Source organism: Coffea eugenioides, chromosome 5 (assembly GCF_003713205.1).
Source record: "Coffea eugenioides isolate CCC68of chromosome 5, Ceug_1.0, whole genome shotgun sequence".
Lineage (NCBI taxonomy): Eukaryota > Viridiplantae > Streptophyta > Magnoliopsida > Gentianales > Rubiaceae > Coffea > Coffea eugenioides.
Window position 1 is genome coordinate 38,518,346 of NC_040039.1, and position 22,733 is coordinate 38,541,078.

At 36.4% G+C, this 22,733-nt stretch overlaps 2 protein-coding genes across 2 annotated transcripts; both read left to right on the forward strand.

Annotated features, from left to right (window-relative positions):
- Positions 1-4,312: 4,312 nt before the first annotated feature.
- On the forward strand, positions 4,313-4,951 carry LOC113771589 (glycine-rich cell wall structural protein 1-like). The gene is made up of 2 exons (XM_027316162.1): positions 4,313-4,787; positions 4,878-4,951. Exons 1-2 carry the CDS (start codon positions 4,313-4,315, stop codon positions 4,949-4,951), a joined length of 549 nt encoding a protein of 182 aa, XP_027171963.1.
- Positions 4,952-10,954: 6,003 nt separating this feature from the next.
- Positions 10,955-12,003, forward strand: LOC113771590 (glycine-rich cell wall structural protein 1-like). The gene is made up of 2 exons (XM_027316163.1): positions 10,955-11,543; positions 11,588-12,003. The coding sequence occupies exons 1-2, from the start codon at positions 10,955-10,957 to the stop codon at positions 12,001-12,003; spliced, it is 1,005 nt and encodes a 334-aa protein (XP_027171964.1).
- The last annotated feature ends 10,730 nt before the right edge of the window (positions 12,004-22,733 follow it).

A 22,733-nucleotide genomic window follows, 5' to 3' on the forward strand; every position in this document is an offset into this window, starting at 1 on the left:
TCCTTGTTTCCTTTTTATGCAAGATCTGATACTAGTCTTCTAGTCTTCTTCTTCTTCTTCTTCTTTTGAAACATCCATTCTGGTTAAGGCGAAAAGTTTTCACAATTACTGAAGTTAGAATAAACTGAAATAGTAATATAGTTTGAATAATATCATATTAATATGTTCCCAGAATTATTAATTCTCATGGCTTATTGAAAGACAAATATATTAAGCAAGACAAAAGCTAGTTTACCAATTGGTGTAGACACTTCTATGGGTAGTATTTGATAGTATTTGATCTCCAAAAGCCAATTGTATATCCTTTGGAGTCAAAAGCTGATGCTGCTCACTGATTTCCCAGAATGGAATTTGACAAATACTGAGCGAATTCGATCTTTAACATATTTTAGCTTGCAAAAAAATCCTTCTTACAGAAAAATTTACTGACAAACCAAAAAGATGTGAAACTACTGAAAAATTTAGACCTCATTTGGCTCTTCAAAATTATACCTGCTTATTCCAGTCTTTTGTTTAATGGATTTCACTGCTTGCTGATTTTGTCTCTAGGGCGCTTATTCCTTCTTTTTACAAAAGTAAACTGTTCTTTTTTTTTTTTTCCTTTTGGTCTTAACCAGGTTCTATGGCCCATTAATAAATTGTTACTATTAGCTCTATGAGGCTCAATTCTAAAGTACATGCGAAATATTTGAACCAAATTATGGAACTCGAAAAGAATGAATTCTATGCATTTTGCTAAAGACAATTGTTAAGAAAATTTTGATCACAACTTGCAAGATTTCAGTTCTGATTCCAATTAAAATGAAGAAACAGCCTAAAACATTATTTCCATGGGTGCAAGCAATTATTTGAGTTCACAATGACATTCCTATATTGGCAAACATGGGACATTGAATGTAGATGGATTTGATTGCCACTACAAGTGGGTTCAATTGACAAGGATAAGTCACTTCTTCACAAAAGGTTGTATGTTTGAATTCGACTGTCGATGTGAGAGTTGTATTGGTGAGCGGTACGTAAGAATTTCTATAAATGACTTATGATCCCGTAAACATGTGTTGGCGAGCGACTGTAAGAGTCTTTATAAATGATTTATAGTTCTATTGGCATGCCCTGACTTGAAATGTTAATGGGAGTCAAATCCACCCTAATTTTAGAACTCCCAAAAGTCTGAATAGTATCTATTAATTTTGTCTCTCACTCTTTACAATTGAATACAGTGGCTAAACACCCTATATATGACCCACAATATTCAATAAATAAGAAACAACTATAACTGGACAATATTCAATATTCTGGGTTTGTTGCATCCTAAAAGGTTGTTAGGCACCAAAATTACCCTAATATTTACCCTAATCTTTTATTTTTATTTTTGGTTCTATCTGCATGATTAAATACAAATAGCGACCATGGACAATGGAACAAAAAATAGACTAATTTGGAAATTTACTTGACAAATAGTCTTACACTCAAGGAAATGCAACTTGCCCTCACTAAGACCAATCAGCTATTTTTCTTTTTTGTTGAAAATAAAAACAAATAAAAAGACTGCGATTCATAATGCTTTAAAATGAATACACTGAGAAATCATATACGTCGAAGCAGATATATTTATACTGGGAGGACAATCTTTAGTACTACGTAGATTTTAACTTCAATCCTTTTGAGTCAGTTAATGTAAAGAATATGCGTTTCTCTCAACGATGGTTTTGTGTGTTGCTTCTTCTCTTGAGCATTGCCTTGGACTTGAGTGCAATCGCACGTGGCAATGGTGATTGTGATTTTGGTCGGAAAGGAGCAGTGGCAGGTGAGCAAGAATTAGAGTGCTTCTTTGTAGAACTAAAAAAATTCACCAAAAATATATAGGAGATATATTTCATAAAATCAATGCATATGGAGAGGCAATTTACACACATAAAAATATGTGTGGAAGAAGAGGAATAATATCAATGATAATCTATTACTCAGATCATAAGAACAAGACTCTTAATCCTTCGCTCTTCTCAACTGACAATAATAATAAGACTCCCTATTTATAAACTACATGACTTAGTAAACAAGCCTTATAACCATAAGAAATTTCCTAATAAAATATTCATTTCTAAATAATGAAACTACCATAACTTGACTCCAATAGATTTACTAAAACCCTAACTTAACTGAAACACTACTAAATAACAATATAAAAAATTTCTAATTTTGAGTCTTGATTTAATATGCCAACATTCTTGGAGCTAATAGAAATTTTGCTGTTGCCTCTAGTGACTTAATTGACTTGAGGCAGGAGCTAGATTTGGTGTAGGATCAAGAGAAAATTGTTTTGGCAATTGACAGGTTATAATGGATTAGAACATATTAGGATTACATACGTTTATAACTTTGAGAGCTACAGGCGCTTATGAACCATTATAGTATTTCATAATTTTGATAAAAGTTTGTCTCTCAATTTAATTCTAATCATATCTCTAAAATTTTAGATATACCTATCCATGAATAGCAAACAGTCTCATGATCTCATAACATTCGAAAATTGCAGCGTCTTTGATGCAACTATAGTCCAAATAGATTACCAACTTTAATGAACGAGTTACTGCTCCAGCGTTTTTTTTTTTTCATTTTTCAATATGTCTTATTGGAATTTTCTGCCGACTATTGTCAAAATAAGAGATGCAGGAGATTTCGCAGCAGTGCCTCAAGTTGATGATGCTGGATGATTACTTTTTCAAAAGTAATCCACAAATGATTCTACACGCAAAATGTCAAATAAAGACTGCCAATTGATCACTGGTTCTATAGACTGTATATAGTCACCATGCCCCAAAATTAAGGTCAAACAAATACTGGTTAGTTGACTTCAATGAGCGTATTATCCAATGGGAAAGAAAGACATTTTTCTTCGCCTTTAAGACTGAGTTAATGTTAACTAAATTAGTTGTAAGATATATCTTTAATAAATGCTACGAAGAAATTCTACTTATATAATAATCATGGATAACAGGATAATAGTTTACAACATCTCTCAATACACATAAATCTGCACACACACACACACACACACACAATTTTGACGAATCCATCCTCTTCTATGTAATAATGTTAATGCCATTTCCTTCAATCACTTTCCATTGACTTTATAAACCAAAAACCTCCCCGAACCACAAGTTCCGAGCTTAGTTCTCAACTAGTAGTTGTCTTTAATCTCTTTGACTACTTGAGCCATTTTAGCCGTCAAGAGTAACATCTTTTACAACTTAAAATTGCGTTAGTTGTTTTCCACAACCATAATTGTTGTCTAAGGGACAATTTTACGTGAAATTACAACTCCGAGAGTTATAGAAAATTCCCTTTGTAAAGAAAAAAAATTATTAGCACAACCATTGCAAAGTTTGTAATTCAATTAAAAGGTACATTTGAAAAAGAAATGATGCCGAAGTGATAGCTCTAGAGTATCATATGTCAAAATCCCCCAAAAAGCAAAAAAAAAAAAAAAAAAAGTGTCTTAACCAACAAGAATGTTGTGTGTCATGGCCATTCTTCCTATTATTTTGCAAGCACAATTTTGGATATATAATTGGAGATGTTGCCAGAATTGGAGAAAATACTGAAATCGTGTCAGAAAATCTCCACCAGAAATACGGGCCATTTTGGCCATCCCTAGTCGTCTCAAGACACGTAATGCATCGTTGTTCAACAATGGAGTTGTAATCAGCAATGTATGACTCTATGCAAAGACTGCTGCCTTCTCAATGATCTCAGCGCCAAGGACAAGAGCAAGAAAAGGGAAAAAAAAATATTACTACTTGCACGTTGTAGCATGGTAAAATACTTGATGTCGTGGCTTATCATGAGTCCATCACAAGCAGATATGCAGGTGGCTAATAAATTTGGTTGCTGTGCAAGCAAAGCTCTAAATATTTGTGCCAAGTGGGTTGAAATTAACTTGCGCAATTTGAAAGGTAATATGCAAGTTATGTCTGTAAAAAACAAGAAGTTGTATTCTTACACTTGAATGCATGAGAAACACCGACTCAGTAATACTTTTCCTTTTTTTTTTTTTTGTCAACAGATTTGAAAATATGCTCCAAAGATGCATCAGAGATTGACTTTGATGGTCACTTCATTAATTAATGGCTCCCGCCATATCTCCCCAACGGCTGTGACGCGTTGAGTAAGAATTTTTAATGCTTACATTAACGGTGTATTGACAATCTTGGCACTTTCGCTAGTAAGGTGAAGCCTATATAAATGCCAAGTCTTGGGGTGCAATAGAGCACGCCAAATTGAACTGCGAAGTGTGAACCTTGTTAGCAATATGGGTTCATCTTCGAGAAAATGTGTCTTTGTGTTTCTTCTTCTCTTGAGCATTGTGTTAGAGTTGAGTGTAACAACTCTTGGTGATGGCAAGCTTAACAAAGAATTGAAGGAAGATGGTTGTGGAATTGGTAGGAGGGGTTGTAGTGGTAGGGGAAGGAAAGGACGAGGGTTATTTGGAGTCGGAGGAGTTGGTGGTGGCAGTGGGTTTGGAGCTGGAGGTGGTGTTGGCGGAGGTGCAGGTGGCGGAGTTGGTGGAGGAGGAGGGTTTGGCGGTGGTGAAGGTGGTGGCATTGGGGGTGGGTCAGGTCATGGTGGTGGATTTGGAGCAGGAGGAGGTGTCGGAGGAGGCATTGGTGGAGGTGCTGGAGGAGGCGGCGGCCAAGGAGGTGGTGTCGGTGGCGGTTCTGGCCATGGGGGAGGTTTTGGAGCAGGTGGCGGAGTAGGAGGTGGCATTGGAGGTGGTGGTGGAGGCGGTGGTGGTGGAGGTGGAGGTGGTGGAGGAGGAGGAGGCCTCGGAGGAGGTTTTGGACATGGTGGTGGATTTGGTGCTGGAGCGGGTGTAGGAGGTGGAGCAGGCGGAGGCGTTGGAGGCGGTGGAGGATTCGGAGGAGGTGGTGGTAGTGGTGGTGGATTTTAATTATGTCCATGCAGGACTAGTTCAAGTGTTGCACTTTGTTTTCTTGAATCCCATGTCTAAGTATTACCTCCCTGGCCTATACATAGTGGGGTGGAGCTCGTTAATTTCCATAAATCAGTTGCATATTATGGAAATCTTGGAAAAAAAAAAGTACGTATGTCCTATTAAATAAATAACTAATTAAACACTTCCCGATTTCCTTGTTCCCTTTTTGTGCAAGATCTGCTAATCATCCGTCATTTTATGCACTTGTGTAACGAGACCTATAAAACCCGATGCTCAGCTCATTGATTTCCGTGAATCTAATTTGACAAATATTGTGTAAATTTGGCATCTAACATATTTTACTTCCAAAAGGAAACTTTTTATTATGCGTAAATTTTACTGAAGAACCAAAATGATGCGAATTTACTGAAACATTTGGACCTCGTTTGGCTCTTCAAAATTATACCAAAACAGGCTTATTAATTAATTCCAATCTTTTGGTTAACTGATTTCATTGATAGCTGATTTTGTCTCTGCTGTGTGCTGTTTCCTTCGGTTTTGATGAGAATCTGGGAAATTCTCGTCCAAGTGCTAAATTTCCTTCTAGACAATGGCCTTCGTTTTACAAAGTGCTATTATTGACTCTATCAGACTCAATTCTCAAGTATGTGTGCGAGGCTTTTGAACTAAAGACAATTGTTCAGAAATTTTTTTTTTTTTTAAAGTTGTATGATTTCAATTCTAATTCCGATTAAAGTGAAGAAATAGCCTAAAACGATTATTTCCTTGACACAAATATTTGAGTTCGCTATGACATCTCTATATTGGCAAAGCATATTTTACGTCAAATGCTTAGCAGAATGAAATATATGAATCTTATAAGATTACAAGAATTAGGTTAAATTACCAAAAATTAGATTAGAACAAAAACTTCAAAATCAGGATAGAAAATATTAACATTCAGAAATTTGGTCTAATTATGTCGATAGTCATTTTAAGCCAAATCCAGGGGCCATTTTTGCCGTAGACTACAAACAATCTCACAATTCTTGTCATAGCTTAAATCCAATTATCTTTCCCTCAAATCTTGTTGCACCCTAAAGGCATTTAAGCTACCAGAATCGCCCTAATATTTACCTTTTCATCAGTGAAGTTCTTTTGGGTTCTAGCTTCATGGCTAAATATAGATACCAACGGCGGACATTGGAACATAAAAAACTATTCAGAACATGTTTGGAAGATAATGGTAGGAAAAATTAAGTCAAAAAAGGAGACGTAATCTCACAGTCAAGGAAATCAAACTGACTTGCCCAAGTAATACCAAACCTTTATTTCTCTTTTCTCATGCAAAAAAAAAAAAAGAGAAAAGAAAAAAAAACCATGTGTCTTAAGCTTGAAAAATAATACTTTCGAAAACCATATACTTCAAAGTAAATACAGATGCACTCATATAAAAACTAACTAGTGAAAAGGTAATGCATCTTAGGCTTTTTCTTTTTCTTTTTCTTTTTCTTTTGTGAAAAGGTAATGCATCTTAGTTATTCCTAAATTGGTATAAACTAATTAGCATTATTTGTTAGTATTATTGTCAATTAAAAAGCGCAAATGCACCAGGATAAGGCGTCAACGGTTGACCACCCTAACTGTATACAACCATGTGAACAGTTGATCCGCCGCTTTTTTTCCCATAACGGCGATCAGATCGCCAGTATGGAGATTTTCCGTGGTCGTTGACATTGAAATTTGATCTTGTCAAACATACATTAATGGATATTTATGTCAAAGAAATTTAAACTTGACCAATGTACGTTAAAGTCTAATTATTCAACAGTATTTGACAATGGCTACATTTTTTTTAATTGACAGTATAATGGCTACATTTAAGTAGCTAGTAATCCTTCCATCCTAATAATTGGCTTGGTATTGTTTTAATAATGAATCTTTTCTACGCTTCAGCGTTAGATGAATGACAAATATACAAATTTTGAATTTGAAATTCAACTTTTGTACACATATCATGAATCTAACGATGATAGTGTATACGCTGTCAATATTTACTCTTGTTTTAATATTTGACCTCAACAATTGTCAGTGCCAAATGCATATTGCATTAGACAATATAGATCATAAAATAGTAATTTTAAAATAATAAATGCAGATATTAAAATTGTAAAAAATAAAAAAATCTATCTCTACACATAGTTTTTAGAGGTTTAAACATTTTCTTGCAACTTTAAGTATTCCTCTTTGACCCTCAAAACAAGGGTAAAAAGATACTAACCTCTCCAAAAAGAAAAAAAACACACACGCGACACACACGCGCTTACACTTGAAGACTAATAAAACTTGCTAATTGCAGCAAATAACCAATACTGTCCAACAAAACACGCTCTATTGATGAACTTAACATAACTTCAATTGACTACCATAGATTTTTTTTCCTTTTTCTGTGTACCCTTTCCTCTAGTAAATTTATTTTAAGTCATCTATTTATTGAACTACTACATAATCAAATTTTCTTCAAATTCCAACTTTACCATTCATTATCAAAATGCTGGAATTTTATCATTAATTGCTCTAACAATTATTAAACCCATCATCCGAGATATACCTAGTTTCACTTAATAGGATACAAACTAATAATAATAACTAGGGAGGGACAGCCCGCGCGACGCGCGGGAATTTGGTGTTTGTAATTCAAGATAATTAATAATTATTGTTAAATATTTTGTAGTATAGGAACTGAAGTATGATGATTTTATCATGTGATTTTAATAGAAAAAACATAAGTTACATAGTGAGTCAATAAAATAATATGCAATGAAACATCCTTATCGTTATACTATGTAAGAATCCGTTGTGATCAAAGGTTATGTTTGAATTTCAATCACAAAGATAAGGGTAGTTTGAAAAGGTAAAAATGTTTAAAGTGCAATTGAAAATTATCCAAAAGTCTCTTCTAAAACTTATCCAAGATGATAAAACATTTTAAAGTATCAATTGGACCCCTCATCTCTCGAATCTATATATGTTCGTGAAAGATCCCTTAAGTAATGCTTCTGATTTCTCCCTCAACTTAAGGTCAACCTGAATTATCAAGTCAAGTTTATCCATCAATCACTTTGCGTCCAATCTAATCTAAAATAATTTTATTTTAGACTAACTATTTATATAATTTGGTGGGCATAATACGACTTAATCACATGTTTCTTACAGAGATAATAATGCCCAAAAATGATAGATAGATAAGAAACTTAAGTGGTCTTTTTCAAAGTTTTGTAGAAACTATTCAGATTTGGTGTTTTTTGCTAGGGGCATTTCTTTATAATCTCATAAATAAGTTCAAATCTGCATAATTGTTAAAGATCTGAATTGAAACTATCTTGATTATAAAAAATTGGTGCAAATAATATGTTCTAAATTTGAAATTGTAGAAAATGGTAACTAAAATCAGAAGAAATTCCTCATATGAATTCGAATTGCAAACTATAGGTAGAAACTGCTTAATGATATTTTCTAATGTTTACTTGTATGAGTATTCAATATAGCAACTCTACTTAATTGACTCGTTTGAACTATAGATAATAGTTGCTTCAATCAAATCAAGAAACATTATTTATCATTGTACAACATACAATTATGAGTAAATGAATTCATACAATGCAATCAAAATGGTGCTATAGCTAAAGCATTTAAACTCATCAAGTTCCACTGCAAATTCTTTTAGATAGCATAAAAAGTAAATTTTTTGTATTTGAAACTATATAAACATTAGAATACAAGAACGAGATCATAACAGGGAAAGCAAATAGAGTGCAAATGACATTTTAGTACTATGTAGCATGATTAATTTTTTTTTTTAGTTTCAATGAAGTACAAAATTCTAAGTTAATAAATTTTACAATCATAAAATTCTCAGTTAAAATAAACACAAGATGAATTCCAAATCATATTACATGAAAAAATAACTACTTGAACCATACTATATCCATAATATACAATGCCATAATAATTCTGTTCAACCATCAAAAAATTTGTCAAGCATTAAACTATCAGCAGAATCACCAGGCCTCAACTCCATCCCTTCTTGCTATACTTATTGCAACGCCGACACCCATATGCCTATTGCCTCAAACCCTCAAGTTTCAATCGCTTTCATCGATTTTTCATACCTTAGTTTCAACAATACTGATTAGCGTTTTCAAGCAATCTGAGACCTTAGAAGAAGATGTCAAGGTTGGGGTTTCTTCATGGTAATTGTCGGATCATACCCTTTTCTTTTTTCTTTTTTTTTCCACTTGGGAATTTGGATTCCTAGCTACTTGGTAACAACAAGACATCGGGAATTCTGGAAATTCAAACTCCTTTCTTTCGAGAACTGTCAAAATATATCATGCTTCTACATGATTTAGTTTGAATGATATATAGTATGTGACGGTATGTGTAGGTGGTGAATCACGACATATAAGAAAGTCTTTTTTTTTTAGTAAAATAAAGATGCATTAAAACAAAGTCAAAGTCTATAGAGTAATAGTTAAAGTAAAGTCATCCGTGTGTTGATGACACCCTTTTAAGTCTTGCAAAAGTAAGGGAAGGACAAAATCAGGATAGGATTAAAAAAAGGTGGAGTCTTCATTGATGCTTCTTCCCCAATTCGCTAGCATGTCTACACATTTGTTTGCTTTGCGGTAGTTATGGTAAAAACATAACTGCTAGAATGTAGTCAACAGATCCCTGGAGTCAAAAATAATAGGAGAAAGTTCATGAGAAATAAAGTTATTTGACTTAAATAAAGAGATAATACCTTGGCCGAGGAGAAAAAGATGATAAAATTGCTTTTCTGATTATTTTAGAAAGTGACAACATTATCTCAAATCAGAGACAGAATCTCTAGGATCTACTAAGGAAAATAATACAATTAGTCAGTTTTTGGAATTAGAAGTATCAAAAAGCAAACTATATTGAGTTCTTGAATAAACCACTCATCAGAAAAAAAAAACTACATTCGAAGAAGACTAACCCAAAGAACTCACCTCAATTTAAAGGAAAACCTATGCCTTCCACCAAATATTTAATAGCCATAATAAAACCAAAGAGGTGAAACCGAAAAAGAAGAAAGGGTATCGGCTTAACATGGGGGCATAAATATGATAATGATTGTTCAAATAACAATTAAGTTAATTAATTGTAATTAAAATCCAATTATGTAAACATCCAATTAATTCCTTAACGTATGAGAAAGGTTTTCAGGAAATTGGAAGGTTTGGATGTTAGTATAATAAATGATTAAAAGGGCTTTTATGTAATTCTATCAAAACACAAGCTTAATTCAGTTGTACTTGATACTCAACTTGGCACCAAATATTATAACATATCAAACCTGCACCTAACCTTAAATGTCTGAAATGTTATATAAGTAATTATAGTGAAATTAAAGTTGTAATGACTTGTACTCAATGCTCCAATTACACTTCAAACACTCTAACATTCCCAAAATAGCCCCACACTTGCGGTTGAAATCTAAAACCATCTTTGTCCTAAACTCGTTCTTATATAGTATAAAATAATAAAATATAAGGATACACTTGCAAAAACAAATAGAAAGGTTTAAAGGGGAAGGCCATTTACTTCAAGAACGTGGATATAAGAAGAAATTTATGGCCGATTGGCCCCAGTGACCACAGTTTCCATATGCATTAATCGTAGCGTGTCAATTTGGAGTAAAATAACTTAGTAAATCCTTGTCGGTGGAATTGAAAACAAGCACAAGCGATCCATTGGATTTGACTTTGAATATCTCTTCATTTAATGTTCCCGCCTCAATTTCTCTTATCTCCCCAACAACTCGAACGCGTCGTACAAGCCATGCAACAGTGCATGCATTAATTACGTAGTGAGAATTGAAAACCCTATTGCCAACTTACTACTTTTGGTAGTGCCTTTAAGGAATTAAGCCTCTATATATACCCATGTCTAAAGGCCAGTAGAGCAAAGCAAATTTGAATTCTTGTAAGCATTATGGGTTCTTCTCAAAAATGGTTTTGCGTGCTTCTTCTTATCTTGAGTGTGGTGTTAGAATTGAATGTAGTTGCTTTTGGAGATAGCAAGATAGAAAAAGAGACGTGGAGAGATAATGATTGTGGATTTGGAAGGAGAGGTTGTTTTGGTGGTGGACGTGGTGGATTTGGAAGACCAGGAGGAAGAGGTCCTGGATTTGGAGGTGGACGTGGAGGTGGTGGAGGTTTTGGTGGAGGAGCTGGAGGAGGTCTTGGTGGTGGAGGTGGAGTAGGTGGAGGTGGCGGTTTTGGTGGTGGAGGTGGTGGAGGAGTTGGGGGTGGTGCAGGTAAAGGTGGAGGGTTTGGAGCAGGAGGTGGTGTTGGTGGAGGTGCAGGAGGTGGTGTAGGTGGAGGAGGAGGGTTTGGAGGAGGTGGAGGTGGTGGTGTTGGAGGCGGTTCAGGTCATGGTGGTGGATTTGGAGCTGGAGGTGGTGTAGGTGGTGGTGGAGGACTTGGTGGTGGTGCTGGTGGAGGAGGAGGATGGGGTAGTGGTGGAGGCGGTGGCCTTGGAGGTGGTTCAGGTCATGGAGGTGGGTTTGGAGCTGGTGGAGGTGTAGGTGGTGGTGCTGGAGACTTGGTGGAGGTGCTGGAGCAGGAGGTGCAGTAGGGGGTGGCATTGGAGGAGGAGCAGGTGGAGGTGGCGGCGGAGGAGGAGGTGGAGGTGGAGGCGGTGGCGGCATTGGAGGTGGTTCTGGCCACGGTGGTGGATTCGGTGCAGGAGGAGGTGTTGGAGGTGGGGCAAGTGGAGGAGTTGGAGGTGGTGGAGGATTTGGAGGTGGTGGTGGTGGAGGAAGAGGGGGAGGATCAGGCCATGGTGGTGGTTTAGGAGCTGGTGGAGGTGTAGGAGGTGGAGCTGGAGGCGGTGCAGGTGGTGGTTTAGGAGGTGGCCATGGAGGTGGAATTGGTGTTGGGGTTGGAGTAGGCATTGGCGTAGGGGCTGGTGCTGGTGCTGGCAAGGGCATTGGTGTTGGTAGTGGTTCCGGCAGCGGTGGAGGAGGTGGTGGACAGTAGAGATGCTGCTGCTTATAAACCCATCCATGCAGATTCAAAGTTTCAACCCACATTCTGCTGTTAAAACCTAAATGAGTGCTACTTTTTTGTCCTTTTTTCTTTTCTTTGTTTTCTGCTTAAGCTGCAAAAAGTGTACTATCAATATGTTCTCGTGATTAATTGTAATATCATTACTACAACTAAAGCAATGCAATGCCATTTTCTTCAGTATCTATACAAGATTTAATTATTCCATGCAGATTGAACTATGAAAGTCCACTGGAAAATGGCAGCACAATCTTGTAATATAAAGAAAAATCTCACACTACTACTCTTTGTTTTCTTTCTAAACTTGAGTAGGAAATGGAAAGAAGAGCCCAGAAAGAGGAATGGAATATGTAACAATAGAACTATGGTTTTGGCGTGGGTAATAAGAGTTCTTAACCATGATTTAAGAAGCAAGTGGAACGTATAGACAATTGATATGTATAATAAGAGTTTCCTTACGAACAATTTCTAGGAAAACGTTATTTGCATTTCTATTTTTGTTAATCATACTTTTATTATTATTTTAATTATATAGTTTTCATATATTAATTTATATGATAAAATAAATAATGAGACTGCAAATAACAAACAATGGAGTACAAATAACATTTTTCAAATTTTTGTAATGCTAAAATTGCATCTAAATGTATTATCAAAGAAATGTTACTTTTGAATGTAACGTATGCTTGGAAGCCTTGGATACTTTTCTTTCTGAATAACACTTTTTAATTTTTAATTACAAACGTTAATACATTTATCATAAATTAAATATTTGAAAATAAAATATCTGTAAAGAGTCGGTACTTTAAATAGATTATGTGTATTTGCCTATAAACTATACTCTTTAAAGTAAGGAGTATAGTTTATTGATTTAAGTTAAGGAGTGTAGTTTATTAATTTAAGTAAGGAATGTAGTTTATTGATTTAAGTAAGGAGTGTAGTTTATAGGCAAATACACATAACCTATTTAAAGTATCCGCTCTTTACAGATATTTTATTTTCAAATATTTAATTTATGATAAATATATTAACGTTTGTATTAAAAAGTGTTACAGTAATATTCTCGCAAAAAGAAAATCAGTAGGTTATCTAAATTTATAAAGGATTAGTAACCTCAAGGGAGGTCAGTGTAATTGTTCAAACCACAGGGGAGGTTAGTGCAAATGTCAGAAACCTCAGGGGAGGTTTCTGAAATTATCCCTAAAAAAAATTGATCCTTTAAGAGATGCTAGTGGTTCCCCTGAACTTTGGAACACCTGTTTGGCACGTTGAGACTCATTTTAGCTAGACGATCGGCACAGAAGTTTCTTTTTCTCCATGGGTGTCAAAATAGATATTTAGTTCTTAAGTCGATCGTCAAAGACTGTGGAATAGTTAATTACCTTGAAAAGTTTCAACTAATAGTAATCTTTGGACTATATTACTACATGCCAGTCGTTTTCATCTTAAGAATAGTCCATAGGTTGCTATATTATGTTCCCCTGTGACGGAGGATCTTTGTCATAAGAAGTGGTTCGATGTCACCGTCGTTACAAAAGAGTAAATTTTATTTACTTGTGGGAAGTAAACGGAAATTGTGAATTTTTCATAGTGAATCCCCCAACTTTTATTTAATTAGTGTAGTTATTTTGTGCTCTTAGTAAACCATGATGATAGAAACCATTAATTATTGTATCATGCAATAAGGATTAGGGGTGTATATTGTCATATGCAGTACAAAAATGAATGTAGACACAATAAAAATTAGTAATGGCAGAAGAGTGCAATGTAGACACCATAAAAATAAGGATTAATTTTATACACACTGTGAGTATATACACTATCACCATTAAATATACGATATATGTGTAAAATTTGTTCCTGTGTCATCCATCCAACCGTAATAGTGCATGCCTTAACAATGTATATAAAAGTTACTCTAAAAATAAATGTAGATATTAAATAATAGATGTAAATATTAATACAAAAATAGGTAAAAGCACAATAGATTTTCTCTCTCATTAAAATTTGAGTCTAAAAATTTGTTGTAATTTTTAATCTTAATATATTAGTGTCTACATTTACCATATTACTGTTTACATTTATTATATTAGTATTTATACTCTATTGTCCTGTAGTCACCCGTTCCTTGATCCATGCAACAATACTTGTCCATGTCAAATACGTCCAAATGGTTGAAGTTTCAAACACTTAATGGGTATAACTAGGTAATGGCAGAGTGTAAAAATAAAATTTTGACTAGCCGAATTGTTTAAACGAGCTAAAGCACTTTTTCTCTAATCAACATCGCTACTTGATCGGGTCTAACAATTTTTAGTTCACTAAAGTTAAAGTTTATTCAGATTTTACTTATTGATGTAGTGACGTTATAAATTTTTAACAGAATAAAGGTAAAAGATTTAGTTAAAAGGAAAAAGGGATTTAGTTCTCTAAGGCGCAATGTAGAAAATGAACAAAACTCGAGAAAATTAAGGGGTGCAGTAGAGAATTGTAAAATTTCAGGCTGTGCTTGGATTAAGTGTTTCTAAAATATTTTACCATAGGCTTTATTAGCTAAAAATAGCTTTATATATATATTTTTGGAGTGTTTTTTCAGTTTTTTGAGTAGTTGTTAAGCATTGACACCCTTCCTCTTCCTCGCCATTCCGACCAACCATTGCCTGCCGCCACTTTCTTTCCTTTCCCCTCCTTGACCCTGCCTAGAGTTCAAATCACGTTTCCCTTTCTTCCACCAACATCAAGCTAGCAGCAACTCCTCCCCTCCGCACCCTAACTGGCCACCCTGTTTGCTATACCTTGCCACTCATTTCTTCTCCCCTCTCCTTGATCCCAACTGGCACTCCCCTTAGTTACCTTTAGGCACTGTCAACGGACCAGGTTTTGATCACGAACCAACTTGAACTCGCTCAATATTTTTGGATACAGATATAGTTATAATTCTATTTACTCGGACTTGATCCAGACCCGTCTATACTAATCTAAAAATGGATAAGGCATTTTTATCTTATGAAGCCAAAGTTGTCCAATAGTTAGCTAGGCATAAACTTGTGGGAGTCCCAATGGAACGTGACCAAGCCCAGTTTGCATCTCCAGTTTTCTGCAACTCTGCCAACTGTCATGAATCAATTCCATCAGCAACAGTATCAAGTAGAAGACTTGAGTTTAAACTTGTACATTTTCAAAATACTCAAAGCCAAGATTTAATATGTTTACTTTGTTTGGAGATGAAAATGTTGAAATATTATGATTTTCTTAGAGAAGCATAAGAATTCCAAGCGAAGTCTGTGTGCTGTCACTTAAATTTTCACAATGTGTTACTTGTAAGAAGATTAATCCAATCATAAGCTGCATTTACAAAAGAGGTAGATCTTTATAACATTTCTCATTATTCAAGTGTTTTTATGTTGCATGTTGGAAGTTTCAGTCTTACCGTCACCAGTGTATGGCTGTTGTAATAGTTAGCAGATGATAATTAGATGCACTAGGTACGATACGAAACTTAGAGTAGGCAATGAATTAGATTGCTTACTCTGCCATCTCTTAGCTCAAATATTGAAAAGTAAACAGTCTCATGATCTCATAAGATTCGAAAATTGCAGATGCAACTGTAGTCCAAATAGATTACCAACTTTAATGAACGAGTTACTGCAAAACTATGAACTAAAGGAAACACTTGAGGTTTTTTTTTTTTCATTTTTCAATATCTTATTGGAATTTTCTGCCGACTATTGTCAAAATAAGAGATGTAGGAGATTTCACAGCCATGCTTCAAGTTGATGATGCTGGATGATTACTTTTTCAAAAGTAATTGACAAATGATTCTATATTCAAAATGTCAAATAAAGACTGCCAATTGATCACTGGTTCTATAGACTATATATAGTCACCATGCCCAAAATTAAGGTCAAACAAATACTGGTTAGTTGACTTCAATGAGCTTATTATCCAATGGGAAAGAAAGACATTTTTCTTCGCCTTTAAGACTGAGTTAATGTAAACTAAACTAGTTGTAAGATATATCTTTAATAAATGTTACGAAGAAATTCTACTTATATAATAATCATGGATAACAGGATAATAGTTTACAACATCTCTCAATACACGTAAATCTTCACACACACACAATTTTGACGAATCCATGCTTTTCTATGTAATAATGTTAATGCCATTTCCTTCAATCACTTTCAATTGACTTTATAAACCAAAAACCTCCCCGAATCACAAGTTCAGAACTTCGTTCTCAACTAGTAGTTGTCTTTAATCTCTTTGACTACTTGAGCCATTTTAGCCGTCTAGAGTAACATCTTTTACAACTTAAAATTGCGTAAGTTGGTTTCCACAACTATAATTGTTGTCTAAGGGACAATTTTACGTGAAATTACAACTCCGAGAGTTATAGAAAATTCACTTTGTAAAGAAAAAAATTATTAGCACAACCCCTGCAAAGTTTGTAATCCAATTAAAAAGTACGTTTGAAAAAAAAAATGATGCCAAAGTGATAGCTCTAGATTATCATATGTCAAAATCCCCCAAAAAGCAAAAAAAAAAAAAGTGTCTTAACCAACAAGAATGTTGTGTGTCATGGCCATTCTTTCTATTATTTTGCAAGACAAGTTTGGATATATAATTGGAGATGTTGCCAAAATTGAACAAAATAGTGAAATCGTGTCAGAAAATCTCAACCAGAAATACGGGCCATTTTGGCCATCCCTAGTCGTCACAAGACACGTAATGCATCGTTGTTCAACAATGGAGTTGTAATCAGCAATGTATGACTCTATGCAAAGACTGCTACCTTCTCAATGATCTCAGCGCCAAGGACAAGAGCAAGAAAAGGGAAAAAAAATATTACTACTTGCACGTTGTAGCATGGTAAAAATACTTGATGTCATGGCTTATCATGAGTCCATCTCAAGCAAATATGCAGGTGGCTAACTGTTATAGCAGATGCAACGGAACAGAAGAACAAACAAGAACAGACAAGAACCACTTGGGAGAAATCAGATTTTATTAGGGTTGTAATCGAAATAGTTTACAGACTAAAATAAGGTGTATATATATACAACCAAATGAACTGGACCCAAAAATAGATCCAAAACAAGACCCGAAATAAAACAGATACGGTAACTAATATATACCGTAAGCTTCGGGGGCGTTGCCCCCAAACCCCCACTGGGGGCAACGCTGCCCCCCGGGCCCCCTAGCCGAGGCGCGTCGCCCCTTGGACCCCCGACTCGCTGACCGAGCAGCGAGACCCCCGATCAGCTCAACGAAGGTCGAAGATCTAATTCAAGGCATCTCAACAAATCTTCACCTTGACTTGAATCTTCCCCGAAAAAGATGTAACAGACGCACTAATGAAGTGCCAGATGTACTCAGAGAATTATCTCTAAGTACCATCAGGATGCCCATAAGGGCTATCAGAAACTCAGGACATTTAGCAAGTCCAAACAATGTTTGAACTTACTATGAGGAACCGACTTGGTGAACATATCAGCAGGATTGTCAGCCGTGCCAATTTTCTTCACCTTGATCCTTGTCTCAGATCTTAGAAAATGATATCGGACATCAATGTGTTTAGTCCTCTCATGATGGACTTGATCCTTGGCTAGACATATTGCACTGAAACTATCACAATATATATTAGTCTGATCCTGATGTAGGCCAAGATCTCCAACTAGTCCTTTTAACCAAATTCCCTCTTTAGCAGCCTCTGTTAGTGCCATATACTCTGTTTCAGTAGTAGACAGAGTCACTGTAGGTTGTAGAGTTGCTTTTCAACTAACTACAGAATGTCCAAAAGTGAAAACATAACCAGTCATCGACCTCCTATCATCAACATCTCCAGCATAATCAGAATCTGAATAGCCTGTAACCAAACACTCTGTATCACCTCCATAGATGAGACCAACATCAGATGTACCTCTCAAGTACCGAAAAATTCGCTTCACGGCCAGCCAGTGCTCTTTCCCAGGATTAGCCATAAATTTGTTAATAACACTGACTGCATGTGCCAGATCAGGTCTAGTGCAGACCATGGCATACATCAAACTGCCCACTGCACTAGAATAAGGAACCTTAACCATATACTCTATCTCGGCTTCTGACTGTGGTGCGAGTGTAACTGATAGTTGAGTATTCGCTGCACTCGGAGTATTCAAGGGCTTTGCTGTAGACATGCCAAATTTGGATAGTACCTTCTCAATATATCTCTTCTGTGATAAGAAAAGCTTCTTGTGACTTCTATCCCTGAAAATCTCCATTCCCAAAATTTTCTGTGCTACACCCAAGTCTTTCATCTCAAACTCTGCACTGAGAAGATTTTTCAACTTTTGTATATCAGCTTTGTTCCTCGCAGCTATGAGCATATCATCTACATACAGAATCAAGTAGATCATCGAACCATCTTCAAGCTTGTTGTGATATACACAACAATCATACTGACTTCTGTTGTAGCCGAGCTCAATCATGTAGCCGTCAAATCTTTTGTACCACTATCTTGGGGAATGTTTTAATCCATACAAGGATTTCTTCAACTTGCATACATAATCTTCTTTTCCTGGAACATGGAATCTATCTGGCTGAGTCATATAAATCTCTTCATCTAACTCTCCATGTAGGAAAGCTATCTTCACGTCTAGCTGCTCAAGTTCTAAGTCCTGATGTGCAACCATTGCTAGTAGCACCCTGATTGAAATGTGTCTGACCACTGGTGAGAAAATCTCATTGTAGTCTACTCCTTCTCTTTGAGTGAACCCTCTTGCAACAACACGTGTTTTATACTTGATGCTCTCAACTGGAGAATTCCTTCCTTCCTTTTAAAGACCCATTTGCAAGTCACAACCTTTCTCTCTACTGGCCGTTTAACTAATTTCCAAGTGTCATTCTTGTGTAATGACTCCATTTCATCACCCATTGCAGTAAGCCATTGAGCTGACTCACTGCCTGAAATAGCTTCTCTATAGGTAGAGGGCTCAGGAGAATCCACCTCCTCAGCAACCTGAAATGCATAACTTACAAAATCCCGATATCTGCTGGGAGGTCGTACTCCCACTCTCCTCGCACGATCATAAGCAATACCGTGCTGTTAAGTTTCTAACGCAGTATGGGATATAGGTGCCGACCTTTCTGCTGATGTAGGTTCTGGGGACTCTACTTCTGCAAGAGGTTCAGTTTCAAAGGATAGCTGTTGATGATCATCAAATTGCTGTTGTGATTCAAAACCATTTTGAATGATTTGTAACTCCACCTGCTTATCAACACCTACACTTTCTTCAACAACAGTCTTTACAAGGGGGTTAAGTATGGAGTTTTCATAAAAAATTACACTTCTGCTAAGTATAACTTTCTTTTCTGAGGGTGACCAGATTCTATACCCTTTAACCCCATCTCCGTATCCCAGAAACACTCCCTTTTTAGCTCTTGGTTCTAGTTTGCCCTCACTGACATAATAATACGCAGTACAACCAAAAGCTTTCAAACTTGAGTAGGAAGGGGACATATCAGACCACACTTCATAAGGTATCTTGCAGTCTATACCTGTATGAGGTGCACGATTGATCAAGAAGTAGGTTGTGCTCACTGCTTCTGCCCAGAACCTCCTTGGCAACCCAGCATTGAAGAGCATACACCGTGCTCTCTCTAGAAATGTCTGATTCATGCGTTCTGCTACACCGTTTTGTTGTGGTGTGTGTCGAACTGTGTGATGCCGAGCAATTTCTTCATCTTTGCAGAACTCATCAAACTCCTTTGAACAAAATTCCAGACCATTATCAGTTCGCAGCCTTTTGATCTTCTTTCCAGTTTGATTCTCCACTAAGGCCTTCCACTGCTTGAAGTTCTTGAAAGCTTCACCTTTTTCCTTCATAACGATTATCCAAGTCATCCTTGAATAATCATCAATCATGGATAAAAAATACCGACAACCTCCCAAAGACTCAACTAGTGAAGGACCCCAACAGTCAGAATGGATGTAATCAAGTGTGCCTTTTGTCTTGTGAATTGCCTTCCCAAACTTTCTGCGATGTAGTTTACCGAAAGTACAATGTTCACAGAATCCAAGATCGGTGACCTTGTGGCCTTCTAGAAGATCACGTTTAGACAGAACCTGCATCCCCCTTTCGCTCATATGACCAAGCCTAATGTGTCACATCTTGGTCATATCAGACCTACGATCTTCAGAAGATGCAACAGCAGCAGCGGCAGAACCTGTTAGCGTAGAACCCTGTAAGATGTACAGGGTGCCATGCTTAACTCCTTTGAGAACCACTAATGAACCTTTACTGATGCACAACTTTCCACTTCCTCCGCTGAACCTGAAACCTTTACTGTCAAGAGTACTAAGTGATATCAGATTCTTCGTCATTTTGGGAACGTGCCTGACTTCGTTCAGTGTGACAATTCTCCCAGCATGTGTCCTGATCTTAATCGAACCGATTCCAACAGCCTTGCAAACAGCGCTATTAGCCATCACGATATTTTCGCCATCTATCTGTTCATATGTTGTAAACCATTCCTTGTTTGGACATATGTGATAGGACGCCCCAAAATCAAGAACCCACACATCAGAGTGATGTGTTGGTTCGTTTGCAATTAGTGCCAGGTCTTCTTCTGAATTTTTCGCTTCCTTTTCAGCAACTGAAGCTGAAGCGTGTTGTTTTTCCTGCTGCTTCTTCTTCTTAGGACAATTAGATTTCCAATGACCCTTTTTCTTGCAGTAGTTACAGACATCATCCGGCTTGGGACCTTTAGAGAACTACTTCTTGTTTTCGGATTTCTTTTTCCAAAATTTTCCTTTACCACTGCTGACAACTAGCCCAGCAGCCTGATTATCTGTAACCTTATCAGCCGCCTTATGGCGCAACTCTCTACTATGCTGTGCTGATCTTATTTCTTCTAAAGTCACTGTATCTTTACCGCCAATGAAAGACTGAACAAAATTCTCATACGATAACGGTAGAGACACTAACAGAATCAACGCGGTATCCTCATCCTCAATTTTAACATCAATATTATGCAACTCAAGAAGAATCGTATTTAATTGATTTAAATGTTCTCGAAGAGGAGTACCTTCCTGCATACGCAGACTGAACAGACGTTGCTTTAGGAGCAACTTGTTGGCTAAAAACTTCGTCATATAGAGACTCTCAAGTTTAACCCACAGCAATTTCTTCACCGGCGACCTCAGTGATGACATCATCTGCCAGGCACAGCATGATTGTCGAGTGAGCCTTTTCCTCTAGACTCATCGACTCTTCATCAACGGAATCCGATTTCTTCTTCGTCAGCGGACTCCACAGACCCTGTTGCTTTAACAGAGCCCGCATCTTGATCTGCCACAGACTAAAACTATTTCTCTGGTGAACTTGTCGATCTTGATGTTCAAAGCAGACTCGTTATTGCGTGATCCGAGCCCTAGGACGAACCTAGAGCTCTGATACCAGTTTGTTATAACAGATGCAGCGGAACAGAAAAATAAACAAGAACAGACAAGAACAACTTGGAGGAAATCAGATTTTATTAGGGTTGTAATCGGAATAGTTTACAGACTAAAATAAGGTGTATATATATACAACCAAACGGACTGGACCAAAAATAGGCCCAAAACAAGACCCAAAATAAAACAGATACGGTAACTAATATTTACCGTAAGCTCAGCGAAGGTCGAAGATCTAATTCAAGGCATCTCAACACTAACAAATTTGGTTGCTATGCAAGCAAAGCTCTAAATATTTGTGCCAAGTGGGTTGAAATTAACTTGCGCAATTTGAAAGGTAATATGCAAATTATGTCTGTAAAAAACAAGAAGTTGCATTCTTAAACTTGAATGCATGAGAAACAGCGACTCAGTAATATTTTTTTTTTTTTGTCAACAGGTTTGAAAATATGCTCCAAAGATGCATCAGAGATTGACTTTGATAGTCACTTCATTAATTAATGGCTCCCGCCATATCTCCCCAATGGCTGTGACGCGTTGAGTAAGAATTTCTAATGCTTACATTAACGGTGATTTGACAATCTTGGCACTTTCGCTAGTAAGGTGAAGTGTGACGCCCCGAAAGAATGAGTGTGAAAACTAAAAAATTTTATATATTTTCTAGACATTATTTTGTTTTCTTGTCTATAATTTTATACCTTTCTTCAATATATTAATTTCCTATACATTTTTATAAGGGAATATAGTTTTCAAATCATTTCCTTGATACAAGTTAGTCCACGTTAAGTTTGAAGTGTATTATGGACGTGGGACCCGCTAGTGCGGTAAATGCGATATATTTTTGACAACTTGTTGGAGTTTTGTATTAAGTAATATTATTTTACAAGGTGTTAGGAAATAATTAGAGGTTACTTGGAGGGATTAACCATTGGAAGACAACAAAATGAGGATTAACCCTTGGATGCCATTTGTCCTTGAAACATTGGACCTTGACTTTGACTTGGACTTGTCTTAACCTTTACTAAACCAAATTTTGACCCAATTTCTTTCCATTTTCATTGTCTTGGCCGAAATTTATGGAGAGGAAAGAACAAGAGAGAGTTTCTTCAACTTCAACTTCAATTCTTGCTCAAATCTTGAGTTTCAACCGTTGAATTATCAAATTACTCCATCAAAGTTGTTTATTAAGGAGGATTAAAGCTTCTAGTGGAGGGATTTGTGAAAGGAAAATCCTAAGTTATCATCTTTCTTGAGGTGTTTAGGTACT